Source organism: Abramis brama, assembly GCF_963993115.1.
Source record: "Abramis brama genome assembly, chromosome: 16".
Lineage (NCBI taxonomy): Eukaryota > Metazoa > Chordata > Actinopteri > Cypriniformes > Leuciscidae > Abramis > Abramis brama.
Window position 1 is genome coordinate 8,398,670 of NC_139978.1, and position 26,124 is coordinate 8,424,793.

Genomic DNA, 26,124 nt, shown 5'->3' on the forward strand with positions numbered 1-26,124 from the left:
ACATTACACAGCCGTCTGACCAAACGTGAGGTATTCCAATTAAAACATTGAGTGTAAGGAGAAAACCATCAATATTTTTTGACTAATTCTATCCTAAACACCTGCTACATCTGAATAGATGGTTATGAATAAAAAAAGTATAATTATAAAAATGATTTATTCTTACATAGCAGGCTTGGGAAGCAAATTTTTAATGTTATGATGAGTTTGCAGTAAGTGAAAAGATTAAAGCTGTAATGTAACGGAAGGAGCAAAAGACCTTTTCTTCCATATTATGCTGTAATTCCAAGTATTTATCCAAACAGATTATTGAAAAAGAAAAAAGATGAGGACTTGGTTCTAGGCATCGGTTGTCATTTGGATTTTGAGATGTGGGCATTGCACTCACAAACAGAGGTGGACGAGCACAAGCTTGCAGGGGCAAATAAAAGCGCATTAAATGATTGGAAAAGTCCTGCATACGGCATCAGAGAGAAGTCTGTCGTTTCACCGGAAGATCTGAGTCATTTGAAATACGATCAATAATGTGCGTTTAGAGAAGAGATGGAGTGAATATTCATTTCATGCCGATACGGGTACTCATTGTGCTACCGGCATGAAAATCATGTGGTTCATTGTGGAGAGGTTTTCTTGTGCTAGGGCTGTGCTGTTTAACCCGACAACCGTCACACCACTGTGGTTTGTATGTGAATGCAGTTTTACATGAATATTACAACACGAGTGAAGCACAAAGCTTTGTTCACAAAATAAATAATAGGTAAGCAATTAAATGTTACATCGCAAACATTTGGATACATGAGGAATGAGAGAGGTACATGAGCCCATCAATTTAAGCCATTTGACGGCTTTGTATTCTGTTTTGCGATCAGGTCACCTGATTTCAGTTATTCCACTGAAAATGGAAAATTACCAAATCTTCACTCACGTCTCACCCATTTTTGCAGGGGATTATAAACGTTTCTTCCTTTCATTCACTTTTAATTACTATATTCACTGTAGGACAGACCTTTTTTGCACACATGCCTGTAATGAATTTTTTCTGGCAGTGCAAAATCAAATATACTATATCCTAAATGCCTTGCACCGGCGGAAGACAAAATGTTCTCTTCAGACCTTTTACAAGGTCAGTTGCTTTGGAAAGTCAGGAGAAAAAATGAAGATTTTAGACTAGAGATGGACTCTGTCCTGCTCCTGTCCCACATTCCTCTAAAATCACAGAACGGTATATGATGATGAATTTATCTTTGTGGGGAAATATATTTAAACTTGGCTTAGTTTCAAAATTTTTTATAATTTCTATTGTTTTCTATGTTCAAGAATCACATTACAGCCATCATTTCTGCATTGTGTATTATTTGTGTGAATAAAAGGCTATAATTAATTCCAGCCACTATAAAAAAAGAAAAAAAGAAACTGCCAATGTCACAGACCTAGCTAGTACTCTTAAGTTATCGGACTTGCATTAAATGAGGGACTTCACCTATGTATACTGTAGAGACCATATACGTTCCACGCTCAAACAGGCAATTCTCACCTTCTTCATTTTTCTCCACTACTAACTCATTGTTTTGGACCTTAGCATAATTTTTGGCCTGTGAATTCACATCTGGTTCGCCGTTCGGAGGTTCTGCCACACTTTTATTTGAATGGTTTGAGGCGGGAACATCAGATTTGGCTTTTGAAACAGAGACTTTCGGCATGGAACCATCAGCATTCTGTGAAGGACAGTTTAATGTCAGTGGAAAAGGGTTAAGAGACACCAAATAAATAAGAATCACAAAGGAACTATTTAAGGACTTTTTTTTATTTCTCATAGCTGTACCAGTGGAGCTACCTTTTCAGCCCTTCGAGGGAACTCTCACTGCGTCGTCGTGACGACACTTTGGGGAACGCCCTTAGCGTAGTGCATCTGAAGCATGAATGAAATCTGTCCAATCCTGATTGGTGCTGCGTCATGACGTAGTAGATGAAGGCATAAACCGGAAGATACAAAGGGACGCTGGCACAAACACACGTTAGCTTTTTGCTCTTCAGCTAAAGTGCTCTGTGTGAACTGTCCGTCCTATTTAGTGTTGTTTGTCCTTTTATATTCAGTTACACAAGCATAATGTCTAGCGAGCAGTTCAGACCGTGTGTGCACCCGTGTCCGCGCTATTTATCGGGCACGGACACACACCAGCTGTGTGTGCATTGCCTGGGTGTGCAGCACGCTAGAGCGGCTCTCGAGGGAGCCGCCTGTAGCAAATGTGATAAGCAGCGCGGCGCCGCAGATCGTGGGGCTCACAGATGGATCTTTCAGCGGGACGCAGGACTGCTTCGGCATCTTCCCGGTCCTCGTCTGAAGATTCGGATGTTCTCCCACCTCGCGTGGAAGCCCACGATGCGGCTTCTTCCCGCGAGGTGGAGGAACCGATGCTTCAGCTATCTGGCTCTGAGGAGGCGGGTGATGTGGAGCTCGATCAACCGCTTCACGCACCCGCTCAAGAGGAGCTGGTGGAGGTTTTGACCCGCGCTGTGGCCAAATTAAGAATTGACTGGCCACAAGAAGAACCAGAAATCCAGCCGCCCAGTAAGCTGGATGAAAGGTTTTATAAGCGCCGGTCTCAACCTCCACGCCGGGGCCTTCCGTTTTTCCCTGACTTGCACAATGAGTTGTCATAATCAGCCAGGCTCTCCAACCCCCCAGTGCTTGATTTTTCTAATGTGCTGGGGGCGGCTGAGCGTGGCTATGGGAAAATGCCTCGGGTGGAGGAAGCTCTCGCGAGCTATCTTTCTCCCGAGGCCACATCATCCCTTAAGGCCCCGGTACTACCCACCAAGCCATGCCGCGATACATCTTCGCTGGTGGGCAGAGCTTATATGGCGGCTGGGCGGGCTGGTAGTTGCCTGCATACTATGGCGGTATTGCAGGCCTATCAGGCCGACCTCCTCAAGGAGCTTGATGAGGGCGAGGGTCCCTCTCCAAATGACATCACGGAGTTGAGGAAAGCCACCGACTTGTCTCTCCGCATCACCAAGGAGACGGCCCGTGCCATCAGCCGCTCCATGGCTGGTATGGTGTGTGTGGAGAGACATCTTTGGTTAAATTTGTCGGGGATGAAGGAGAGGGAAAAACATTTTCTTCTTGACTCCCCGATTTCGCCTTCTGGCCTCTTCGGCGGCGCGGTTAAGGCTGCTTCGGCCGCCTCGGGGAAGGCTGCCTCAAAAGGGCAGCCTCGGCCGTCTGCCAGCTCCTCACACCGACAGGTGCAAAAAGAGAGTGTCGCCGCCCGCGCCCCTCCCGAGGGAGCCTGGCAAAGGAGGCGGCGCTCTCAAGGCAAGCCTTCTGAGCCTAATGTCGATCTGAGGACCGTCCTCCAGGCAAAGAAGGCTTCCTCCAAGCGGTCCTAGTTGCGGCCGGACCGCTGAGAGCTGCCCCCCCCGGGGTGGAGCGATCGAGGTCGCCTCCCTCCCGGAGCTCTCGGGAAATCAGTGCTGTGTTCCCGCCGTCCAGTACACTTCGGGTCTCAGTACATTTCACGCGCACCGCTCCAGCCACCTCTAGAAAGACCTGTGGCTGGGCAGCGAACGCGTCCGCACACCGAAAATCATTCTCGACTGCTCCCTGCCGGTCAGCCACTTCAGGGGGTCGCGAACGAGTCTCGGTTGACACCCGAGGCCAGCCTCGAGAGGCTGGTTCCCTTAGTAGATTATCTCGGCGGATGGTCATGCCTTCCAAATATATGTGCGTGGGCCCTGCGTACTGTAGAGCTGGGTTACAGACTGCAGTTCAGCTCCCCTCCCCCGAAGTTCAACGGGGTGGTCTGGACTGTGGTTGGCCCAGAGCAGGTTCGGGTTATGGAACAGGAAGTTCAATCCCTGTTGGTCAAGGAGGCCATAGAAGTGTTCCTCTGCCAGACAGGGAGTTCGGGTTCTACAGCCGGTACATCATAGTTCCCAAGAAGGATGGGGGGTTGCGTCCAATAATAGATCTCAGGCACTTGAATCGTTCTCTGAGGAGATTCAGGTTCAAGATGCTCACAATTCCAGCCATCGTGAGTCAGATCCAGTTCGAGGACTGGTTCGTCACGATAGATCTGAAGGACGCATACTTCCACATATCCATCCTTCCATGTCACAGGAAGTTCCTGAGGTTTACTTTCGGGGGCGAAGCGTACCAATATCGGGTTCTTCCCTTTGGCCTAGCTCTCTCCCCTCGCACCTTCACCAAGTGCATGGATGCAGTGCTGGCTCCGCTGAGACTCCAGGGGCTCATGGCAGCAGCGTCCAACATCATACCTTTTGGCCTGCTACACATGAGACCCCTACAGTGGTGGTTGAGAGCCAAGGGGTTTTCCCCGAGGGAAAGACGCGCAGATGCCTTCGTTCCCTTGTCATATGGAGAACCTTCATTAACTACGTTTTGAACCTTCATTTACTACAATTTCTAGTTGTTTATAGTACTACTAAATACAGCTTACCCAACATCTCAGATTAACCTGACATCGCTAGCTTCCGTTACTACTAGCACAACGCGCTAGTAATTCGCTAGCCTGTTAACGCGCCACCCGTGCGCTCAGCTATTTTTATTTATTTTCTCTCGGGCGCCCGCGCCTTTGAATTCATAAAAAGCTCAGGTGAGTAAGAATCACTCAACAAACACGGTGAGTAATGTCTTGTCCTGTTATTGTCACCTGCACTTCATGTCACATGTTTAGCATAGCCTTCTCTGTTGGCAATATAGGATTTATATGTGATAAACATAAATGCAAGGAGACAGTTAGGCTGACGGAGAAGATTTCAGAACTAGAGACACGCATCCAAACTTTAATTGAGGATAGTAAGAGTACTAGAGCTTTAGATGCTTTGGATGCGCCTAGCATAGTGAACTCATTACATGAGTCGGTTCCAGCTGAATTAGTGCCTGCGCAGCAAGGCAAATGGGTGACAGTGAGGGATCGCTCTAGTCGCGGATCAAAAAAACACTCTTCCGTTCCGATTACCATAACAAATCGATTTGCCCCGCTCAGTGAAACACCCACTGAGAGTTCTGTTGATTGTGCCCTAGTAATTGGCGATTCTATTACACGGAACGTGAAAATTCCACCAGCCACCATAGTCACATGTTTGCCGGGAGCCAGAGCGCCTGACATCAAAGCAAATTTAAAAGTGCTGGCTAATGCTAATCGTAAATTCTCTAAGATCATTATTCACGTCGGCACTAATGATGTTCGACTCCGCCAGTCGGAGATCACCAAAATTAATATTAAAGAGGTGTGTGAACTCGCAAGTACGATGTCAGGCACTGTAATTTGCTCTGGTCCCCTTCCTGTTCGCAGGAGTGATGAGATAGTTAGTAGATTGTGTTCTCTTAACGGTTGGCTGTCTAAGTGGTGTCCGCAAAATAAAATAGAATTTATAGACAATTGGAAAAGTTTTTGGGGCAAACCTGACCTGTTGAAAAGAGATGGTATTCATCCCTCCTGGGATGGTGCTGCTCTTCTCTCTTGTAATATGGCACATAGTCTTAGAGCTCAAACATGACAATCTGGGGCTCAGGTCAGGAAGCAGGCAGACTGGCTAAACCGACCGTCTGCTAGCGGCCTCGCGTCACCCAGGTCAGATAAATCCCATCACATAGAGCCTCTTTCACCTAGCTATCATCATATAGAGACTGTGTCTGTTCCCCGAATTTGGAAATCCAAAAAACGTTTAAACCCATCTAAGGGTAAAAATTTAATTGATGTTCAACAAATAAAAAACAGCTATAATACAGATGAGCAAATTATAAAGCTTGGGTTGCTGAATATTCGATCGCTTACTTCAAAAGCACTCACTGTTAATGATATGATTTCAGATAATAACCTAGATGTGCTGTGTTTGACAGAAACCTGGCTAAAACCAAACGATTACATTACTTTAAATGAGTCCACCCCGCAAGATTACTGTTATAAACATGAGCCTCATCTAAAACGCAAAGGGGGAGGTGTTGCTGTAATTTATAGTAATATTTTCAAAACCACTAAGAAATCAAGTTTTAAATATAATTCTTTTGAAGTGTTAGTACTTAATGTAAAAATATATAGTATAAATAATAAATCACATTTGAGATTTGTGCTGGCTACTGTATACAGGCCACCAGGGCACCATAAAGATTTTATCAAAGAATTTGCGGACTTTCTATCAGAATTAATATTGACTGCAGATAAAGTACTAATTTTTTAATATACACATCGATAATGAAAAAGATGCATTGGGTTTGGCATTTAAAGACATTGTAAACTCTACTGGAGTTAGACAACATGTGTCAGGACCTACTCATTGTCGTAATCATACTCTAGATCTAATATTATCACATGGAATAGATGTTGATGCCGTTGAAATTCTGCAGCAGAGCGATGACATCTCAGATCATTATTTAGTCTTGTGTAAACTTCATTTAGCCAAGGCTGCAAAGCCGACTCCGTGTTTCAAATATGTTAGACCTATTACTTCTGCCACTAAAGATTGCTTTATCAATAATCTTCCTGATCAGTTTCACCATCTCAGCATCCCAGATAGCTTAGAAGAACTTGATATTGCAACAGAAACTTTTAACTCTCTCTTTTACAGCACTTTAGACACAGTTGCTCCGTTACGCTTAAAGAAGATTAAAGAAAATAGTCCAATGCCGTGGTACAATGAGCACACTCATGCCCTTAAGAGAGCAGCCAGAAAAATGGAGCGCAACTGGAAGAAAACAAAACTAGAGGTATTTCGCATTTCATGGAAAGAGAGCTCGATTGCTTACAGAGAGGCCTTAAAAGCTGCTAGATCTGCTTATTTTTCAAACCTATTAGAAGAAAATAAACATAATCCTAGGTATTTATTTGAAACGGTGGCTAAACTAACGAAACAGAAAGCTTCAAGCACTGAAGTTTCCAAGCAACACAGCAGTAATGACTTTATGAACTTCTTCACTTATAAGATTGATAATATCAGGGAGAAAATTATAACTATGCAACCGTCTACTACAGTATCGCATCAGACAGTGCATTGTAGTCTCCATGAGGAAAAATTTGATTCATTCGTTGCTATAGGAGAGGAAGAATTTACTAAACTCATTAAATCATCTAAATCGACAACATGTATGTTAGACCCTATACCGACTAAGCTACTGAAAGAGATGCTTCCAGAGGATATTAAGGATATTATTAATTAATGATATTAATTCGTCTTTGTCTCTAGGATACGTACCAAAAAACTTTAAGTTGGCTATGATTAAACCGCTTGTTAAAAATATAAAATATATCTAAATTACTCCATATGCTCTCACTGACAAATGCGGAACAGTTAGTTCATGCATTCATGACCTCAAGGCTAGATTATTGTAATGCTCTACTGGGTGGTTGCCCTGCACGCTTAATAAACAAACTACAGCTAGTTCAAAACACAGCAGCTCGAGTTCTTACCAGAACCAGGAAGTATGACCATATTAGCCCGGTTCTGTCAAAACTGCACTGGCTCCCTATTAAACATCGCATCATTTTTAAAATATTGCTGATCACTTACAAAGCACTAAATGGTTTAGCTCCGCAGTACTTGAGCGAGCTCTTAACGCATTATAGTCCTTCACGTCTATTGCGATCTCAAAATTCCGGCCAGTTGATAATACCTAGAATATCAAAATCGACTGCTGGCGGTAGATCCTTCTCCTATTTAGCACCAAAACTTTGGAACAGTCTTCCTAACATTGTCCGGGAAGCAGACACACTCTGTCAGTTCAAAGCTAGACTAAAGCATTCACATAATACATTATAGACTTCTATAATTCAATGTTAGGCTGAATAGATTAGGTCAGCTGGAACCGGGAACACTTCCCATAAATCCTGATGTACTCGTTACATCATAAGAAGAATGGCATCTACGCTAATTTTGAGTGTCTTTGTTTATCCCGAGGTTTTCCCGCAGCCTGCCGGATCCAGGCCGTATCCAGATCTGATGAAGGACCTGCGCCTGGACCCGATGACAACGCAGTGCTGAAGTGCCAACTAGTCTCTCCCTATGGAGGATCCCTTTACCACTCTACAGATAAAGCGTCGTCGGGAAACTCAATTCGCGTATCTACCCCGAATTGATAAAATAAAATAAAATTCTGTATCAAAATTATAAGGAAACACCAGTACTTTGTTTAGGCTTGGTTTGTAGGGAATTCCAAACCTGCGCACATATATTCAAACGCACATAACTATAGAACCAATTCTTAATGCGCATGTGACCGCCATCAGCGTTTCTCACAGGTTCGCGTTTAAAGTTTGTGTAGAGAGAATGGTGTCGTCTTAGCGGCCCCTAATTTAATAACAAATGATCGTTGCGACGGAAGCGAATCAATCAAAACTAACTTTAGCTGGAAAATAACTTTATTAAAGAACCACTATAAAGCCAAAACAATCTCTGTTACCTTAAATTATACGTTTATCTCTGTAAAGCTGCTTTGAAACAATCTACATTGTTAAAAGCGCTATATAAATGAAGATGACTTGACTTGACTTTATTATTTTATAATGTTTCCTGGGGTGCCCTTATAATGTTAGTATGATTTTAACATCAAAAATTGTCATAATGTATAAATAAAAGGCATTTTTTCAAGCCTGATTTTAGCCTCTGATTTGAACGCTCTGTTTATAAGGGGTATGTCTGCTGTGAGACTTCAGTGTAAACGCCCACTGCTGTGATTGGCTGACATGAATATTAATATGAAATAGCTAGTATTACATGTGGAACTCTCTAAAACTTTTACTACGTTTTTACTATTACAGCTATCGAGATTAAGGAATCGTGAAAAGTATTGATCATAACGATCTATTCCCATCACATGAAAGGTTGCAGTAATGAGCATTGAGCAGATGACAGACAGTCTATTGATCGCGTATGAAAAGATCTTATCATTGCAACGCAATTTCGGCACTCTCACAAATGCTTTCACCAGAGGTGTATAGTCCAGGGGTCAGAAAGTAAAAGTCCTGCCATATATTTATTCCACCCATGAACTCAGCCAGCTGATTTCACTAATTAGTTATATCTCCTGGCTGAAAAACGGTGCTAATTAGCAAATCCAGGTGATTGGAACAATAGCTAGCCTACTTTTACTTTCTGAACCTGGACTTTACACCTCTGGCTTTCACCAAATAACATTGCAAACACGATGTATAGAGTAAAAGCTTCATTGGACTGTACATTATAACAGCGTCATGATTTTGTGATGATTGATTTCAAAGAGTTTTGGCAAGTGTCCACATAAACTCGTGCTGTTTAATTGACAGCTTGGGCAATTGGAAAGGGAGCGTTCTTTGATCACTTTCTTTGTCTGAACTTGAATAATTACATCAGAAATCACTGATCACAGATCAGGCATTAGAATAAACATGACTACTTACATGTTTGTGGCGTTGCTGGCAGATCCATATTGTAAAAGTCTGTTTGCAAAGCCTGCGCCGAAATTTACCAAATAATTCACAGTGAAATACACTGAATACAAACAAATAATGCACTGCTGAGACATTCACATTGTCAACCCCACTATCCATAGCATCCTATCTCATGTCACTGTTCACTAACGCTCCAGTGGGCGGGGCCAAAGCTGAAATGTGACGTCACAAGTCTCCACTTTTTAGATCCTGTCGTTAGCTGGCCTTGGTTTCAATAAAAGCAGTTTTTGGAATAACAAGAAAGTTTTGAGTTTTGAAACTTACAGGGTATTTTTATAGTATAACAAACTCTTAACTGTCAAAGGATCAAGGAACATTTGAATTCTCAGTCTATGACCCCTTTAAACATAAAATGGACTTACTTGTCCACCTGCTCTGCTTGGAACAGAAGCATCGTAACTTTTCAGGACTTTTCAGACCTGATGTGCCTCACCACCTTCCCCGACCTCTCCCTGCGTGTGTGTGTTTTTGGACTAGCTTAACCCTCTGGGGTCTAAGGTGTTTTGGGGGTCCTTGAGATGTTCTGACATGCCCTGACATTTGTGCTTTTTTCAGTTGCTTATAAACATATTAATGGCAAAGGTGTAATTACACTCTATTTAGCACAAACAGGGCTACCATAATATGTGAGCAACATGAATGTACATGTTTGTATTTTTGAGAGAATAATGTTTATGCATGGTTATTGAAAAAACTAAAAACTAAAGTTTCTGAAATAAGGCCACAAAACACATACTAAATATGTGTCAATAAGACTTTTGACTTTTGACTGTTGTCGCCTAGAGTTTTTTTCTTCAAAATGATGTGAAAATCATCCTGCCTAATCATTCACATAACACAATACATTGATTTAAATTTTGCAAAACACTTTCTGTTTGGAAAGGCAATATGCGAGTGGGGCGTCAACGATCCAACACCATCATGCATATTTAGTGGTTCGCACCTGAGGAGACAATGGGGCCCGCATACTTAATGAGCCATTCATTCAGGTGTCACTGAGCCACAAGAAAGAATGCAAGAGCAACAGTTGGAAGCATCTCAATTTTTTTTTATTTTTCCACAAATTGTGCTTGCAAATTGGCCTATAATATCCAAGGAAAACATGTCTAGTAATTGTGCAGTTAATTCTCATACTGTATTTTCAGTTTTGGAATATTTATCCTCTCCCCAAATTTGTCACTAATAAAACACAATAAAAAATATTTAAAGAAAAGGCTTATATTTACCTTTTAATAGTTTGTTTACATCTACCTTGTAAATATATAATTTTTTTATTAAAAAGGTTACAATTACAACAACAATTCAAGTGTAATCTTTCTTTGTAAAAACTAAAGTATACATTTTATCATACATATTTCAAAGTTAAGGATTCATTACTTGAATATAGCCTATAGGCTACATTGGAATAAACACTATAACATATTATTTGATTACTTTATTTTTGACAAAACATACTATATTTAACATATGAGCAAAAATTGGCAAACAAAAGATTATTTGAGGTGGCAGATATTTTACAGTAAAAATGTATAATCTATCAAAAAATAATGAACGAAATGTTGTCTTTCATATATGTCTGTAACATAGGTCTTTCGTTTTTATTATAAGAAATATAAATGTTAATTTGCAGTTTAATATTGCTTATACAAATACATTTTATTTCAACATATTTCAGTCGATTTTTACTCAGTATAGCAATACAGTTTGCTAAAAGCAAAACATTCATTCACACACAGAAACGCGATTCAAATTTAAACCGTCTTTTTGCAAGTTGTGGTAAACAGCGCATCTCTGCCGTTCATTCATTCACACACAGAAACGCGATTCACTTGAGAATGAAAAAAAAACTTACTACAGTATTCCTCAGCTCAGCGGCATCCGTTGCTCCTCGAAATACCAGCACTTCTGAGGTACATTTTCCATTATTATTATTACGATAGTATTATTCCTCACAGCGCTGCGAGACGGTGTAAACAAGTACAATGATCTGAATAAGCTTGATGTGTTTTCTCGAGCTGATATGGGGGCGTTCACAGTTTGCATGGATTGACTCAGTCATTTGCGTTTGAATAGCGCGCGCTCTCCGTGGGCGGAGTCACATTAAAACTTAATGATCTGAGATGAGAACGACTGACATCTCTCTCTTTTCATACAGATTGCATAAACTGAGAATATTTGTTTTTTATAAAAAATACTTCATTTAAAAGAAGAGAATTCAAGCTTCATGTCTGTGTGTCTGTATGCCTGTTTGACTGAGTATTCGCTGAGTTATGGTTCATTTTCGGACGCGTTTCAGAATGGACTTAACTGACAGAGAGAAGGCAGAACTCGCTTCGTGTTTATTTTTCTTTATTTGGCAAAAAGCACAACACTTTGTTTTTATTGTGAGTATACACAAAAAAAAATACACACTTAACAGGATTGATTGATGTATGAAACTCCTTTTACACTGATAAAAAAAAAGCGAGCTGGTATCGCCGGCGATACCGCTGACCCCAGGGGGTTAAATGAGCGGTGTAAGGCATGCCTTAAGAGTGGAGTGGGGGCTGTTGAATTGTGTATCTGCGTTCACCATCAGCTGTGGCCCACATATGATGCTGCAAATGTGGCCCAGTTATCTTAAAACATATCTGGGCCAGTTTGGGCAATGATATGGCTCAGTGAGCACTGGCTCGTCTGGGTGTGAGCCAAAAGTGGCCCACATATGATGATCCAAATGTGGCCCAGTTATCTTAAAACATATCTGGGCCAATTTGGGCAAAGATATGGCTCAGTGAGCACTGGCTCATCTGGGTGTGAGCCAAAAGTGATTTTGCTTTAAAAACCTATCTTAAAACCAGATATGACACAGATCTGATGTTATTTAAAGGTTTACGAAATCAAGTAGTGAAAGAATTGCGCAACTTAAAAGCAAACTATTATATGAAAATTCTAACTGAAGCTAAAGGAAATTGTAAAGCAATGTGGAAACAAATTAACAGTCTAATTAAACCTAATGCAAATACAAATAACTCATATGAACTAAAATGTGAAGAAAAAAACATATCAGACCCTGTCCAAGTTGCTAATGTTTTTAATCAATTTTTTATTAAATCAGTACAAGATCTTGCTTCTAATTTTTTAGATGACGAGCCCAATAGTGTCAACTTAAACATATTGTCATCAGCAAATGAGAATTCCTTTAAAATTAGAGAAGTGGATCAGGCAGTGGTACTGAAAGCTATTTCAGACCTGAATACTAATTTATCCAAAGACAACTACAACATAGATGCAACTTTCCTTAAAAAATATCCTCAAATTATCATTCAACCTTTGACCCACATTATAAATGTCTCGATTAAAACTGGAATATTTCCAGATGCGTGGAAAAAGGCACTGGTTAAACCCATCTTTAAGTCCGGGAATACCACAGACGTTAGTAACTATCTAGTCTAGTTCCGGTAATGTCAAAAATACTAGAAAAGATTGTTTCAGAACAGCTAACACAATATTTAGAAACACATCAGTATATACACCCTCAACAGTATGGTTTCAGACAGAACCATTCTACTGAATCAGCCATCTGCGCATTATTGGAAAATATTGTGCAGCCGCTTGATAGAGGAAACATCGTGGGTGCAGTATTCCTAGACTTAAAGAGGGCATTCAATACAGTAAACCACAGCCATCTTATTCCAAAACTGTCATCTTATAATATGTCACACCAGGCATTATCATGGTTCGAGTCATACTTGCAGGGTCGAGAACAATGTGTAGTCATTGATCATGTAAAATCTGCCCCATGTAAAATTAAGACCGGAATCCCTCAGGGAACCATACTGGGGCCTGTTCTCTTCAGCCTGTATGTGAACGAGCTGCCTGAAGTGTGTCCTGAAGTTGGCCTTCAGATGTATGCCGATGACACTGTGGTTTATGTGTTTGGCAAAAGCCCTGTTGTTATCGGCAGTACACTGACCAAAAGTCTTGAGAAAGTGTTTAATTGGCTAAATAAATCATGTTTAACACTTAATCTGAGGAAAACTAAATCAATGTGTTTTTCTATAAAAAGAACGAGGATAATAAATGACCTTAACGATAAAATGAATGGTGAACTCATCGATCAGGTAGAACAAGAAAAATATTTAGGAGTGATTTTAGATTCTCAGCTAAATTTTAAAAGTCATATTAAAAATTTCTCAAGAAAAATGAAGGCCAGTATGAACTGTTTCAGAATGATCAGGAGCAGTTTAACATTTGAATGTGCTCATGTCTTTCTGAACACTATGATCATGTCCCACCTGTCGTTCTGCACCACTGTTTGGTCCCAGGACCAGCCAAACTACCCTAAAGCCTATTGAGTGGCTTTATAACCGTGCCCTAAAAATTTTAGATAAAAAGCCCATTCGATTCCATCACTGTTACATTTTAAGTAAGCATAAAATCTTAAATTTTGTTAATTTTGTTAATCTTAGACACATAAAGTTGTTTTTTAAATGTTTGACTGGACTTGTACCTGAGCCACTTTGTAAATTTGTGAACAGGCTGGATACCTCCAGATCAACAAGAGCGGCTACATGTGGAGACTGTAAAGTTCCATTTTGTAAAACATCTTTTGCCCAAAATGTTTTTTCTGTGAAAGGAGCCAATTTGTGGAACTGGCTTCCTACAAATATAAAGACTTTAACTAAACTGTCCACCTTTAAAAAACTAACAAAAGCCTGGTTCATACAGCAGCAGCAGTGTGATCATGCCATATGAGATGTGTAGCTGGGTGTATGTGAGGTGTGCATCTGTGTGAGTTCGAGTGAATTTGTTTATTTATTATACTTATCTTTACTGGTGCTAACTGGTTTCTGGACATTTCATTGTATTCGCTGTAATTTTTATTTTATTTTTTATTTTTTTTCATTATCTTGACTGTTAAAAGCTCTTCTAGGGACAGGTGTTGCGAATTAGCCATGGCTATAAACACTGTGATACATGCATCGGATTGTTCTTTATGTAATAATCTATGTTTATTTTGTATCTGTCCCTATTCAAATAAACAACAAATAAATAAATAATAATAAAAAAGAATGGCGCACAAAAAGTACAAAGAAAAGATCTATATATACACACAAATTCTTCAAGTAAGGAATTGCTCATGGCACTACAATTGCCCGCTCGCTCGCCAGGTTAACTGACCCCCTACATGAGTTTGGGGCTCCTTTTTATAGTCCAAGCCCTGCCCCTTTAGTTAAAACCATTACAATCCTTTATGAGGTAAGTATATAGTTCAGTATGTACATTTTCCAATATATATATATATAGATACATATTAACAAAAGCAGAAACAAAAAGGCAGACAAAATAACAAATACAAATAATAAACTCATAATAATAACGTCACATTTACATAATCCCCCCATTAACACAAACAATGGACGAGCCGACTTCCGGTATTCTATTTATCCAGGCCACTGGGTGGTGCTCGGGTCTGGCCAGCCGATAGACATAACACAACATGAAAGACCGGCAACGCAGACGCTGACAAACACTGAACACATGCAAGTGTTAAAGTAATAAACTAAATGAAAAACAAAAGACAACTTAGATGTGTGTGTATATACATAGCAGGGATTTCTGTCAGGGATGGAAATGGAGTGGATATGTTTGCGTGTGTGAAAACCAGCTTGCTAATGGCGTGTGTGTGCACCCACATCGCCCCAACAGGGAATGGAGGAACGAGGTAAGATGAAGTGTGTATGTGTTTGTGTATAAGTGCTGTGCTAACCAACAGGGACAGGTCACTCTATCACAGGTTATAACACTCGCGGCTCTCCCCTCTACTAAGGATGAGCAGACGCCACACCACTTTGCCCGGTTCGGACCCTTAGGGTGTACATCAAGCACTCTACCCAGTTCCGAAAGTCAGAGCAGCTATTTGTTGCTTCGGAGGCTGCTCGAAGGGGCTGCCAGTCATGAAGCAGAGGCTATCCAATTGGATACAAGTTTTACAAGTCTGGCTTACAAGTCCTTGGACTTGCAGTACCCTATTGGGGTGAGGGCCCACTCTGCCAGGGGAATGGCTTCTTCTTGGGCTTGGTTTAGCAGAATGTCCATTGCTGACATCTGTGCAGTGGCCAGCTGGTCCTCGCTGTCCATCTTTACTAGGTTCTACAAGACATCCCTGCTCCTCAGGCATGGATTTTGTATGCTTAACCAGGCCTTGCTTGAGCCCATCGTGTTGGACAAACCTTTCAAGTCCCTATCTCTCATGTAGCCTCACATGGAGCCCAAGCACCCCGGGCTACAGGCTCACAGGACGGCCTTCCGTTCTGTGCTAGAGGCACTGTGCTATTGAATTGCGTTCCCCATAAGCACCAGAAACTGACGCAATGCGAGTAAACCATATTGAAAGGAAACGTTTCAGTTACTAATGTAACCTTGCTTCCCTGATCACGAGAACGAACATTGCATAGCTTGATTTGCTACTACGCGACAGTAGTATTTGCAGCACTGATGAAGATGTTTTCTAAATCTGCTGGTGTTTTTTCTATTTGCATGTGTTTTGTTCAGTTGCTGCGTGTTGAGCTCTCTGTACATAAAGGACAAGAAGCTACTCAATGTTAAAGAGAGGGGGTAAAGGGAAATTCTTACCCTTAAATAGACTTTATTCGATATCTTTGGATTATAGCTCCATACGTCGTTTAGATTTGACGCAGTTGATGAGAAAACTACCATGCATGTGATGTGTGGAGAAAAAAAGTAATTGTTCAGGGAGAGCACACACAAGTTGTTTAACATGTTTCAACTGTCCCTCTTTTCAAACTACTCAGTTTACTCCATACGTTTTAAAATCGTAGAAATTATGTAGAAAACAAATATGAAACATTTATTTGTTAATATTTGTAGGTCACTAATCAAATGTTTGAAAAATATGTGATATATGCTAAGACCTTTGTATGTTACGGTCAGATTTCATTCTGTCATTAAAGCAAAACTGGGACATGCCAAATACACACCTGGGGCCGGTTTCACAAAGCTATTTTAGACCGGTCTATAGTGTTAGACAAGTCTAAAATTTGCTCATAGACTAGTCTAATGCAAGTTAGACTGTTTCACAAAAAATAAAGACTGACTTAATTTAGACCAAAAAAATTAGACACCTTACCCCCAGGCTAACTTAGGTCTAAGACTCTGTTACCTTGGCAACCAGCAGTAACAATCAGTTACAAACTGCCAAAAGAAAAGGGAAAATGGCTCATAATTTAAACATTTCTTCCAGTTATTACATTCCGTTACATAGTCAACGCGAGCAACGATCGACGCGCTCCCTTCCATAGTCTGAGCAGTGGACGCAAGCGTCACGGGCGATGCGTGAAATGCAATACACCGCTCACGCAACTGGGGGTAGTAGAGTCATAGCTCTGAACGCCCGTCTATTTTTGCTTCAAACGCTCGCTTTATACGCACGTCCTATTCGCCTTGGACGCGCGAATGGATTCAAAATGTTCAAGCGTCGAACTAGACGCGAATTTGACGCTCTATTCGCGTTTGGTGTGAATGCTGCATAATAACAGGCTGCGATGTCAAGATTGCAATGCTGAAGTGTGTGTGTGTGTGTGTGTCAGAGAGAGAGAGGCACGGGCGCGATCGAACAATGGAAACATAAAAACATACGCCGTCATTTATACTCCAACAAACACATATTTTCCGCTGGGGTAAACAGCACTGAGCAGTTGAATGCGCTTACTCGATCCGCCATGTTTTTTGTTTTGAAAAGTGTCTTATTTTACCCAGAATGCATTGCAGTGTAGTCCTACTTAAGATAGTCAGAGTCTTAAGTGCTTTGTGCAACGGTCTGATTTAGATGTCTATCTGAAGTCTGACTATCTACTATATCTAAGCCATAGTCAAAGTCTATCTTTGTGAAACCGGCCCCAGGACATTCTAAAATGTACTTTTTTTCACAGGTTCAAAAAATTAAATGCTAATAAAACAAACTGTAATAAAAAGTATTGTTACTAATAGCATACTTAAATGTATGATACCATTACATACTGTTACACGTGTGAGTTTGAGTAGGCAGTCAGTATGATGTGAACCATCCAAACCTCACAAATCTATGTATTACCTGGACACCAAGTTAGGGAAGTTTTGAAGGTGCTCTTTATTACAAGTTAAAAACAAGCATTTGTGTTTACATTACATTACACTTAAGTGTTAATGCTAGCATTTAAGTTTTATAAATATTTAAATTACTCATTTTATTCTCAAAATTAACATAGTATCTTAATTCAGACTGGACCTCAAAATAGATCTCCATTCTCATACATTTCCTACGTGTTTCTTTAAGATTGTGGTAAAATAATAGTAAAGGCCACAAACACAGAGTTTAAGAGTTCACATCCGATCCACCTTATTTTGCAACTCAAAAGTAAGCTATTTTCTGTGAATGTGCAAGACTTAATCAGGATAATCGATTAATCCGCTTATAACTAGAACTATTTGCGCTACAAATCATGTGTTTACAATAAAAGATTCAAATAATATGATAACAAATACAAGTTTGCAATATCAAGCTTTTGTACAGCTAAAATAACTGGAAGCGGATGAGACCGGATGCCTCACACATTAAAGCTATTAATGGCAGCACCTGCTCTTATGTTAAAAATAAAGTTGGTACACAAAGACTAAAGTCTAAGTTTAAGTCCTACTAATGGTTTGGGTGTAATTCTGAATAGATGTTTGAAAGTATGCAGGAGTGTTCTTTTGTGGTTGGAATATTATGATATAAGATTTTGGTATGAAATAGCTAAAGAGAATTCCATTTATACTGGATATCTGGGCCACTGCATTCAAAAGGATGATATATTTGCTCTTGAAAGAGAGTTGTGCTGTAAAATAAACAATCCATGTCAAATAGTACAAAATGAGACTGAAGGTTATTGGTTTGGCCTCATTGTAATTTTTCGGCAGATCTCTTCCCATGTAAGAAAACAGGAGACACAGGAAACCAAGAAACCAACTTATAAACACAACTATGGTTAATGTTATAGTGTTCCCCTTTTCACAGATGAGCATAATTTGGTCATTATAAGTCCATGAGTCAGCGATGGGTTTGACAGGAGAGACAGTCATCCATATCACACAAGAAATTAAATGAATGGCAGAAAAAAATGCAATGAAGAGCCACTGTCCATTGTGCTTTACCCAAAGGCTGTGCACCTTTGGGAACTGAGCAGCCATTTTAAAAACACAGATAATTTGAAAGGAACGGACAGTTAAACAGGAAATACAGACAGTGAAGAAAAATGTAAATATGGCATTTCTCAGGAGGCAAAGTGCAAATGTGGGTTTTCCAAAGAAAAAGAATGCACTTATGTTAGACATGATCAAACATATCAACATAAGAAGACACATGCTACCACCAGCAGACCTCACCACTGGTGTGTTGTAATTGTAAGAGAAAAGGCAAAATATGGCAATGAGTAAAATAATTATGCATATGGCAAAAACCATGACAGCAATGGAGAAGATTTCTGTGAACTGAAGATAGACAACAGAACGTGTTTTACAAGTTGTGCTGCCTTCATCAGACCATTCACTCTCTGCACATGGAAAACAGGTATAGGGGTCTCCTGAAAAAGAGTAAAATAATATAAATGTTTAAAATAGCATTTTGCCAAAAACCCATAAGCATGTGAAAAGAAATACAGGGCCTTAAGCATACTTTTATAAAGAATAATTACCCTTTGAAAGAATATATGTACAGTTTTTTATTCGCTTTAGTACTATATTCACAAGATGGAAATAAAAAAAAATAAAAAAAAATATTAGTATAAAAATCCAAACTGTTCACACTGCTAGTCATTCTTTCAAAACAGTTATTCGCCTTATTTCTGACAATCTTAATGCGTTTTAAATTATGGGTGGCACTTCCGGTTTCATTCAAAATTACTGAAACTAATAATTTCAAATCATAATGTTGCCGTACAAATAAAGCTGATCTGTCAGTTTGACTGAATTAGCTGTCAATTTCCCTTCATGTTTTATTTTCAGACATCATGAGAATAACATAGCACTTGGTATTTTACTGTGACATTTTATAACAAGAACATCTATGGCATTTATTTTCAGTCACTGCATTCTTTTCCTCATGATTATTTTCTTTTTTCCCTTTGAATTCTGCTGTAATAGTATGTAAAAAGGACAACATGTACTGCACATTTGTGGTCTGTTCTCCTGATTTAATTTACGATATATCCCATTAATAATTTTCTCTTCAAATCCACGTAACTTTCCAGGTTTGTTTTCAAAGGTAAATACAATTTTTGATTAAGGCAACATAAGTTACATAATACAGATAAATTACTACAGTCATATTTAACCTGTCCGTTGTTGCTGTAGAAAGAATCACATTTTGGGGTTATTCATGGTCTGTTGAAAGTACCTTGTTGATGCTTTTACACTTTTAAATGTCCATTTAATGGTTGAAGGGTGAGTAGAATAATGTCATCTCATTGTGACAATCTTTTTAAACATATTATTACGTTCATAGACTTTTGGCGGTTTGTTTACAGCTTAATGGAAGTTACACCAATAATTTGCACAAAGTGTCATGGGGCGAAAGAATAAGGTGGATACATGTTTTCTTTCCAAATATTTGTTTCACAACACAAGATCATTGTAGGCTAATATGTAATGAGAACATTTGGTATAATCACTTGAACAGGACAGTTTCACAACTTTCAAAAAAGTAATTATGCAAGTGTTAGCATATGTCTGTTTCTGGGTTTGAGTTTTGTTTGTTAGCCTGTTAGTTTTGCACTGTTACCAGTTTAGTTTCCCTTGTCTCTGACATCTGTTGCCATTGGTGTTTGATTTGCCATCATGTGATCATGTGTCTATGGCAAGCCGTTTTAACATTTAATCATTTAAACCGACTAGTCTCTATACTAGTACTTATTTTTTAGATACTATTATCTATTCCATTAAGTATTAGTACTTATTCATTAGCTACTAGTGCTTATTCTTTAGGTGCTAGTGCTTATTCTTTAGATACTAGTGCTTATTCTTTAGGTACTAGTACCTTTTTAAAGATACTAGTACTTATTCATTAGATACTAGTTCTTATTTATTAGATACTAGTACTTATTCCAATAGTGACTAGTTCTTATTTATTAGATACTAGTACTTATTCCAATAGTGACTAGTTCTTATTTATTAGATACTTATTCATTAGTTACTAGTACTTATTATTAGATACTAGTACTTATTTATTAGATACTAGTACCTATTAAATAGATACTAGTACTTATTCCAATAGTGACTAGTAATTATTCTTTTGTTACTAGTAACAAATAATTTTTTTGCCATTGACTTCTATGGGGATCTGTCATTCAGATATCAACTATTCAGTTCTGACTAGTGTGTATTCCAATTGTGACTAGTACATATTTATTAGATACTAGTTGTTATTCATTAGGTACTAGTACTTATTTTTTAGATACTAGTACCTATAACTAGATACTAGTATGTATTCAATAAATACTAGTACTAAGTCATTAGATACTAGTACCTATTAAATAGATACTAGTACCTATTAAATAGATACTAGTACTTATTCATTAGATACTAGTACTTATTCAATAGATACTAGTTCTTATTCTTTAGATACTAGTACTTATTCATTAGATACTAGTACCTATTTATTAGATACTAGTACTTTTTAATTAGCTACTAGTACTTATTCAATAGATACTAGTACCTATTTATTAGATACTAGCATTTATTCCAAATGTTACTAGTAAGATTTTTAATTTAACTCTCCAGTGGCCGTTCTGACTAGTCATAACATAAGACGAGTAAAAAAGCAGTTGTGACTAGTAAAACAAGAATAGTTACTAGTAACAATTACAAAAGATACTAGTGTCTAATAAATAGGTACTAGTATCTATTGAATAAGTACTAGTAGCTAATTAAGAAGTACTAGTATCTAATTAATAGGTACTAGTATCTAATGAATAAGTACTAGTATCTAATGAATAAGAACTAGTAGCTAATGAATAGGTACTAGTATCTATTTAATAGGTACTAGTATCGAATGAATAACTAGTATGTAAAAAATAAGTACTAGTACCTAAAGAATAAGCACTAGTATCTAAAGAATAGGCACTAGTAGCTAATGAATAAGTACTAGTACTTAATGGAATAGATACTAGTATCTAAAAAATAAGTACTACTAGCATGAAAATAGATACTAGTCGGTTGAAATGATTAAATGTTAAAACGGCTTGCCATAATGTGTCTCACCTGTGTCTTGTTATTCATCTTGTTTTGTCCCTAGTGTTTCTCTATGTATAGTCCTCACTTTCAGTAAGTCTTGGTCTGATCTCTTCATTGTAATTAGGTGTTGTCTGTTTCAAGACAACCTTAAATGAAATGTTTGAGTTTATATTGATTAAAAAGGAATAACTGCTTGCGAATAGATCCAACTCTTTTATTTCCGTTTGTTTGCAACCCCAGCGTGACAGCAAGACACGTTTCAAATCAACCTGGTTGCTGAAGATTTTGCAGTATGAAAAAAATCCATAATGTTTGTAACATCTATCTAGCCTGACTACGTCAGACTTCGTACTTCTGCTCAATTTCATTTCGCTTCTGTACTCAGTCTGAGACAGCGTAATAGCTTTCCATTTTCCTCCGGCCTGAAAACAGCCGGCCAATCAACGAACAGAGGGCGGGCTGAGAGCCGTGACGACGTAGACACTGATTGTACCGTGGATGCGTAGATTTACTTAACATAATCTGCAAAAGTCGTTCACAGCCATGTTCACTCCGGTATTTCGCTCGATGGTTTTGTTTTCGCATCATACATGTGTTTACAGTGGAAGTTACACTGTAAAAAATTATCGTGATTTTAACGGTAAAAGACTGTAAAAATGCTACAGTGAAAAACTGTTAATTGATTAACAGAAAGTTTCCGTACTATATACGGTAAATAACTGTGATAGATCTAATGGTACATTTAATGTAATTTTACTGTAAAATACCGTTAAATTTACAGTTTTTGAAAGTGAAAAAGAACAACTCATTGTATAATTTACAGTGAAAAATCGTAAATTGACATTCCCACAATTCCCTGCGTGACACTTCACATTTGATCTATTTTTGTTAAAATAACTATGTTTCTTCATAGTTTTCTTAGTTTGTTCTAATCAGTTATGTACATTAGGGTTTTATGTTACATTTAATGTTGTTAAATTAATGTTTATTGCATTTTTAAAATGTGTGTTACCATGATGGTGTTTAATGTTTGTGTGAATGACACTGTGCAGCTTCTATTATATTAGTATTACAATTCTTGTGGAAGAGCTGCTTGTGATGAGCTTTGATTGATCATGTGACTCTCATCACTGCTGTGATTGGTGGTTATCAGTGTATTACAATGGTACAAAACAGATATTAATACTTCAATAGGACGTTACCGTAAAAATCACGGTTTAATTTTTTACAGTGTAGATGCGGCTGAGCATGCGCATAACACACGCCATAACCAAACATTATGTGATTGGCTTACGGGTAACCAATGATTTTAAACTTCAGACAAGCGCCCCCCCCCCAGTGAGAAAGAAAACGCTTTTCAATTATATATATATATATTATTTCAGCTGAGCTGGGGGATGTGGAGGGTTTCTGATTGGTTGCTGCAATAAGACTTGTTCACAAACATAGAACTAAACGATTTAAATGTTGAGCGCCAAGCTTAGTGGCTGTAGATGCAACCAGCTTGTACCATGTAGTGATAGCAGATTACATTAAGGACCTATTTTCTAGGACCTAGTTTTATAACAAAACTAGAAATTAAATGGATGTGGGAAAATAGTTTGCCTTCAAATCACACTTAAAAAAGCACCATAAAGTATATTGTGGTGATAGAATGGACAGAAGAAACCAAGTACCAAGGTGTCATTGACCACATCCTAAGGTACTTACGAGAATGATCCACATAGCTGTTACGCTGGCATTTTTTACATGTAAAACAGCAACTATGAAAACCTTCAGGTTGCCTTGAAAATCCCTTCTTGCACTCAGCAGAGCAGTTTGAGAAAGGAACCTTTAAAGAATAAGAAAATGTGTAATTAAAGTGACAGTTTTTCTTAATTTATTTTTTTTTATAAACAATTAACTTAACCATCTAAACACTATGTTTTTTCCATTAACAAATTACAAAATACTAATTACATAATTCCTTTAAACACAAATTTCTCAGATCTTGATTTCAAAAAAGCGTTGACCTTCATTTGGAGAAATTTGCTAAATTGACTGAGGAAAAACTGGAATCTATAAAGCTAAATGTTTAGATAAAGGCTCATCAAATGAAGACTTACAGAACCGTTGTTATGCCAGGGCAGGAGAGAGTTGTTGATTGTAAAAGTCATTTCTGGATATATATCATATGTGCCCACCATCTCAAACTGTGGAGGATTTACATCAGTGTGCCAGAGCACAACTGCATAATTGATGGTTGGATCATAATTATCATCATATTTCACCTGACGACCACTGAGTGGAAAATCCAACTTCTTCATTTCTCCCACAAGCTGTTGTGAGTTGTGGTGATTTACCCCCATTATTTAACAAAAAAAGACAAAATATAATATTACTATAACTTTAATAAATTAATATAAATATTGTTTTATTTAGTTATTAAATTACTGTAAATATTGTAAGTAATATAATATGCAATTTCATAAAAATATGAACAATATTTAATTAAATAAAACATTGTTACTTCAATAATGTAATTAATATATTGATCAACTTGTCATAAATTCAAATGAATTCTCTTACCATGTATGGCTTTACCACTGTGTTTTTGCGGCATCCATTCATGTCGCACTGCAGGACCTTATGTAATGCATGAGCTATGGTGTATATGGCAGCATAGATGGCAAAAGAGGATGTGGGTTTTTCATTTATAATCTCCTCTGCAGTCCACAATGTGCAGTAATCACAAACTTGATTACATATCTTACTCTTACTCTGGGTGTCACTCTCTTCATTATGGGTGACATCAGTTGATCTCTGGTCTTTATAGACAAATTCATTAAATCCAGGCAATGTCACCAATCTCTCCGTAATACCAATGATTGTGCCAATTTTCCCAATTCCTGGCTCTCTGGGAAGCTGTTGATTAATAGCCCATGCTTGACTTGCAATCCATACTTTGTCATGGATGTTGTTTGCTATGGCTGCTTTGATAATTTTGCTTGCATATGGTGGCATAGCAAAAACAACAATGACATTGATATTGAGCATATCAATCTTTTGAAGTGTTAGACTGTAGTTTTCATTTAGGCTTAGACCCTCTTGATAGGCCAAACAAATGCCAGTATTTCTTATATACGCGTTAAACAGCTTTAGTCCGTCTGAACTGTAATCATCTTGGCTACCAAGAAAGGCAACCCAGTTCCATCCAAACCATTGAATGATGTGAATAATCATTTCTATCAGGTTTTTGTTGCTAGGGATTGTTCTTACAAAAGCAGGATACTTAAGTTTGTTGCTTAATGCATAGCTAGAAGCTCCATAATTCACCTTTGAAAAAGAAGAAACACCAAATTATAAACAATTCATTAGCATTTTACTGAATATAATAAATGTGTAGTCCTGAACAAAGGGCAGTAAGTAAGTAAGTGTGTAAGTATTTTGTTATATAAACAAATATATAAAAAGAAGCATTACTTACCATAGGTATAAGGTCCATTGTGAATAGTGGTGCAATAGTAATAGTTTGTGTGCTTCCATATGGCCCTGTTAAAGCAATCACTTTAGGCTGATAGTTGTTCAGTTTTTCTTTAGGTTTTATTGACCCATTCTTTGAAATAAAACTTAAAACTGAAGGCATATTCTTTGTATTAGAACAATGGTCAAAAATTGCATAGCCCAAAGAAACATTGGGCAGAAGAGTGGTGGAGTTATTAATCTCTTCAACAGCAAACCTCATTACTTGCAACCTATGATAGCCAGATTTTGAGGGACTGTGCCTTGAAAACATCAGTGAGGAAGTTAATAGCATGCAATTGAATTTTCACTTCATAAATTTGACTTTGAGCAAATGCTGCTGTGATTTACAATATTGCATATTGACAGCCTGACTGATAAAAAAATCCTTGCTTACCTGAAACATTCAGTGGTCTCTGGGGAGAACAGGGGTGTCTCATGGTCAATTTCATGTAAAGTGAAAAGGCCACCCAATAAGTAATCTCCTTCTAAGCTGAACTGTTTTGAGCAAGAAACTGCGAAAAAGAAACAATTAGTAAAGCCCACAAGGAAAATGTAAATGCTACTGAGAGACATTGTTTAAAATTGCCTGTTGGTCTTAAAGCAGATGTGCAGTGGCTAGTCGTTTGAGAATCAGCCTCATATTCTTGAGTTAATTTTCTTAAAACACATTTCAATTTGCTTAAACCACTATATCCAGCGATACGAAAGTCAATTTCCATATCTAAACTCGAAGTCAATGGCATATCATATGTCAGTCAGTTATTAAATAGAGCATTACACCACATTCATGACATCCTTTCAAACTGTGACCTTCTAAACTCTCAGCAGGGATTTATGGTTGGATTAGAATCACTAAGGTTTCAAAAAGTTTAGAGGTGGTGAGCAAATATAAAAATTGTGCTGAGTACTGTGGTGTTGCACATCA

At 38.3% G+C, this 26,124-nt stretch overlaps 1 protein-coding gene across 1 annotated transcript; it reads right to left on the reverse strand.

The window, feature by feature from the left end:
* Positions 1-18,113: 18,113 nt before the first annotated feature.
* LOC311098496 (taste receptor type 1 member 1-like) lies at positions 18,114-25,918 on the reverse strand (the record flags this gene model as incomplete). The annotated part of the gene is made up of 7 exons (XM_084138732.1): positions 18,114-19,048; positions 23,406-23,526; positions 23,801-24,013; positions 24,264-25,010; positions 25,162-25,459; positions 25,594-25,711; positions 25,786-25,918. 7 exons carry the CDS (start codon positions 25,916-25,918, stop codon positions 18,114-18,116), a joined length of 2,565 nt encoding a protein of 854 aa, XP_083994858.1.
* Positions 25,919-26,124: the final 206 nt, after the last annotated feature.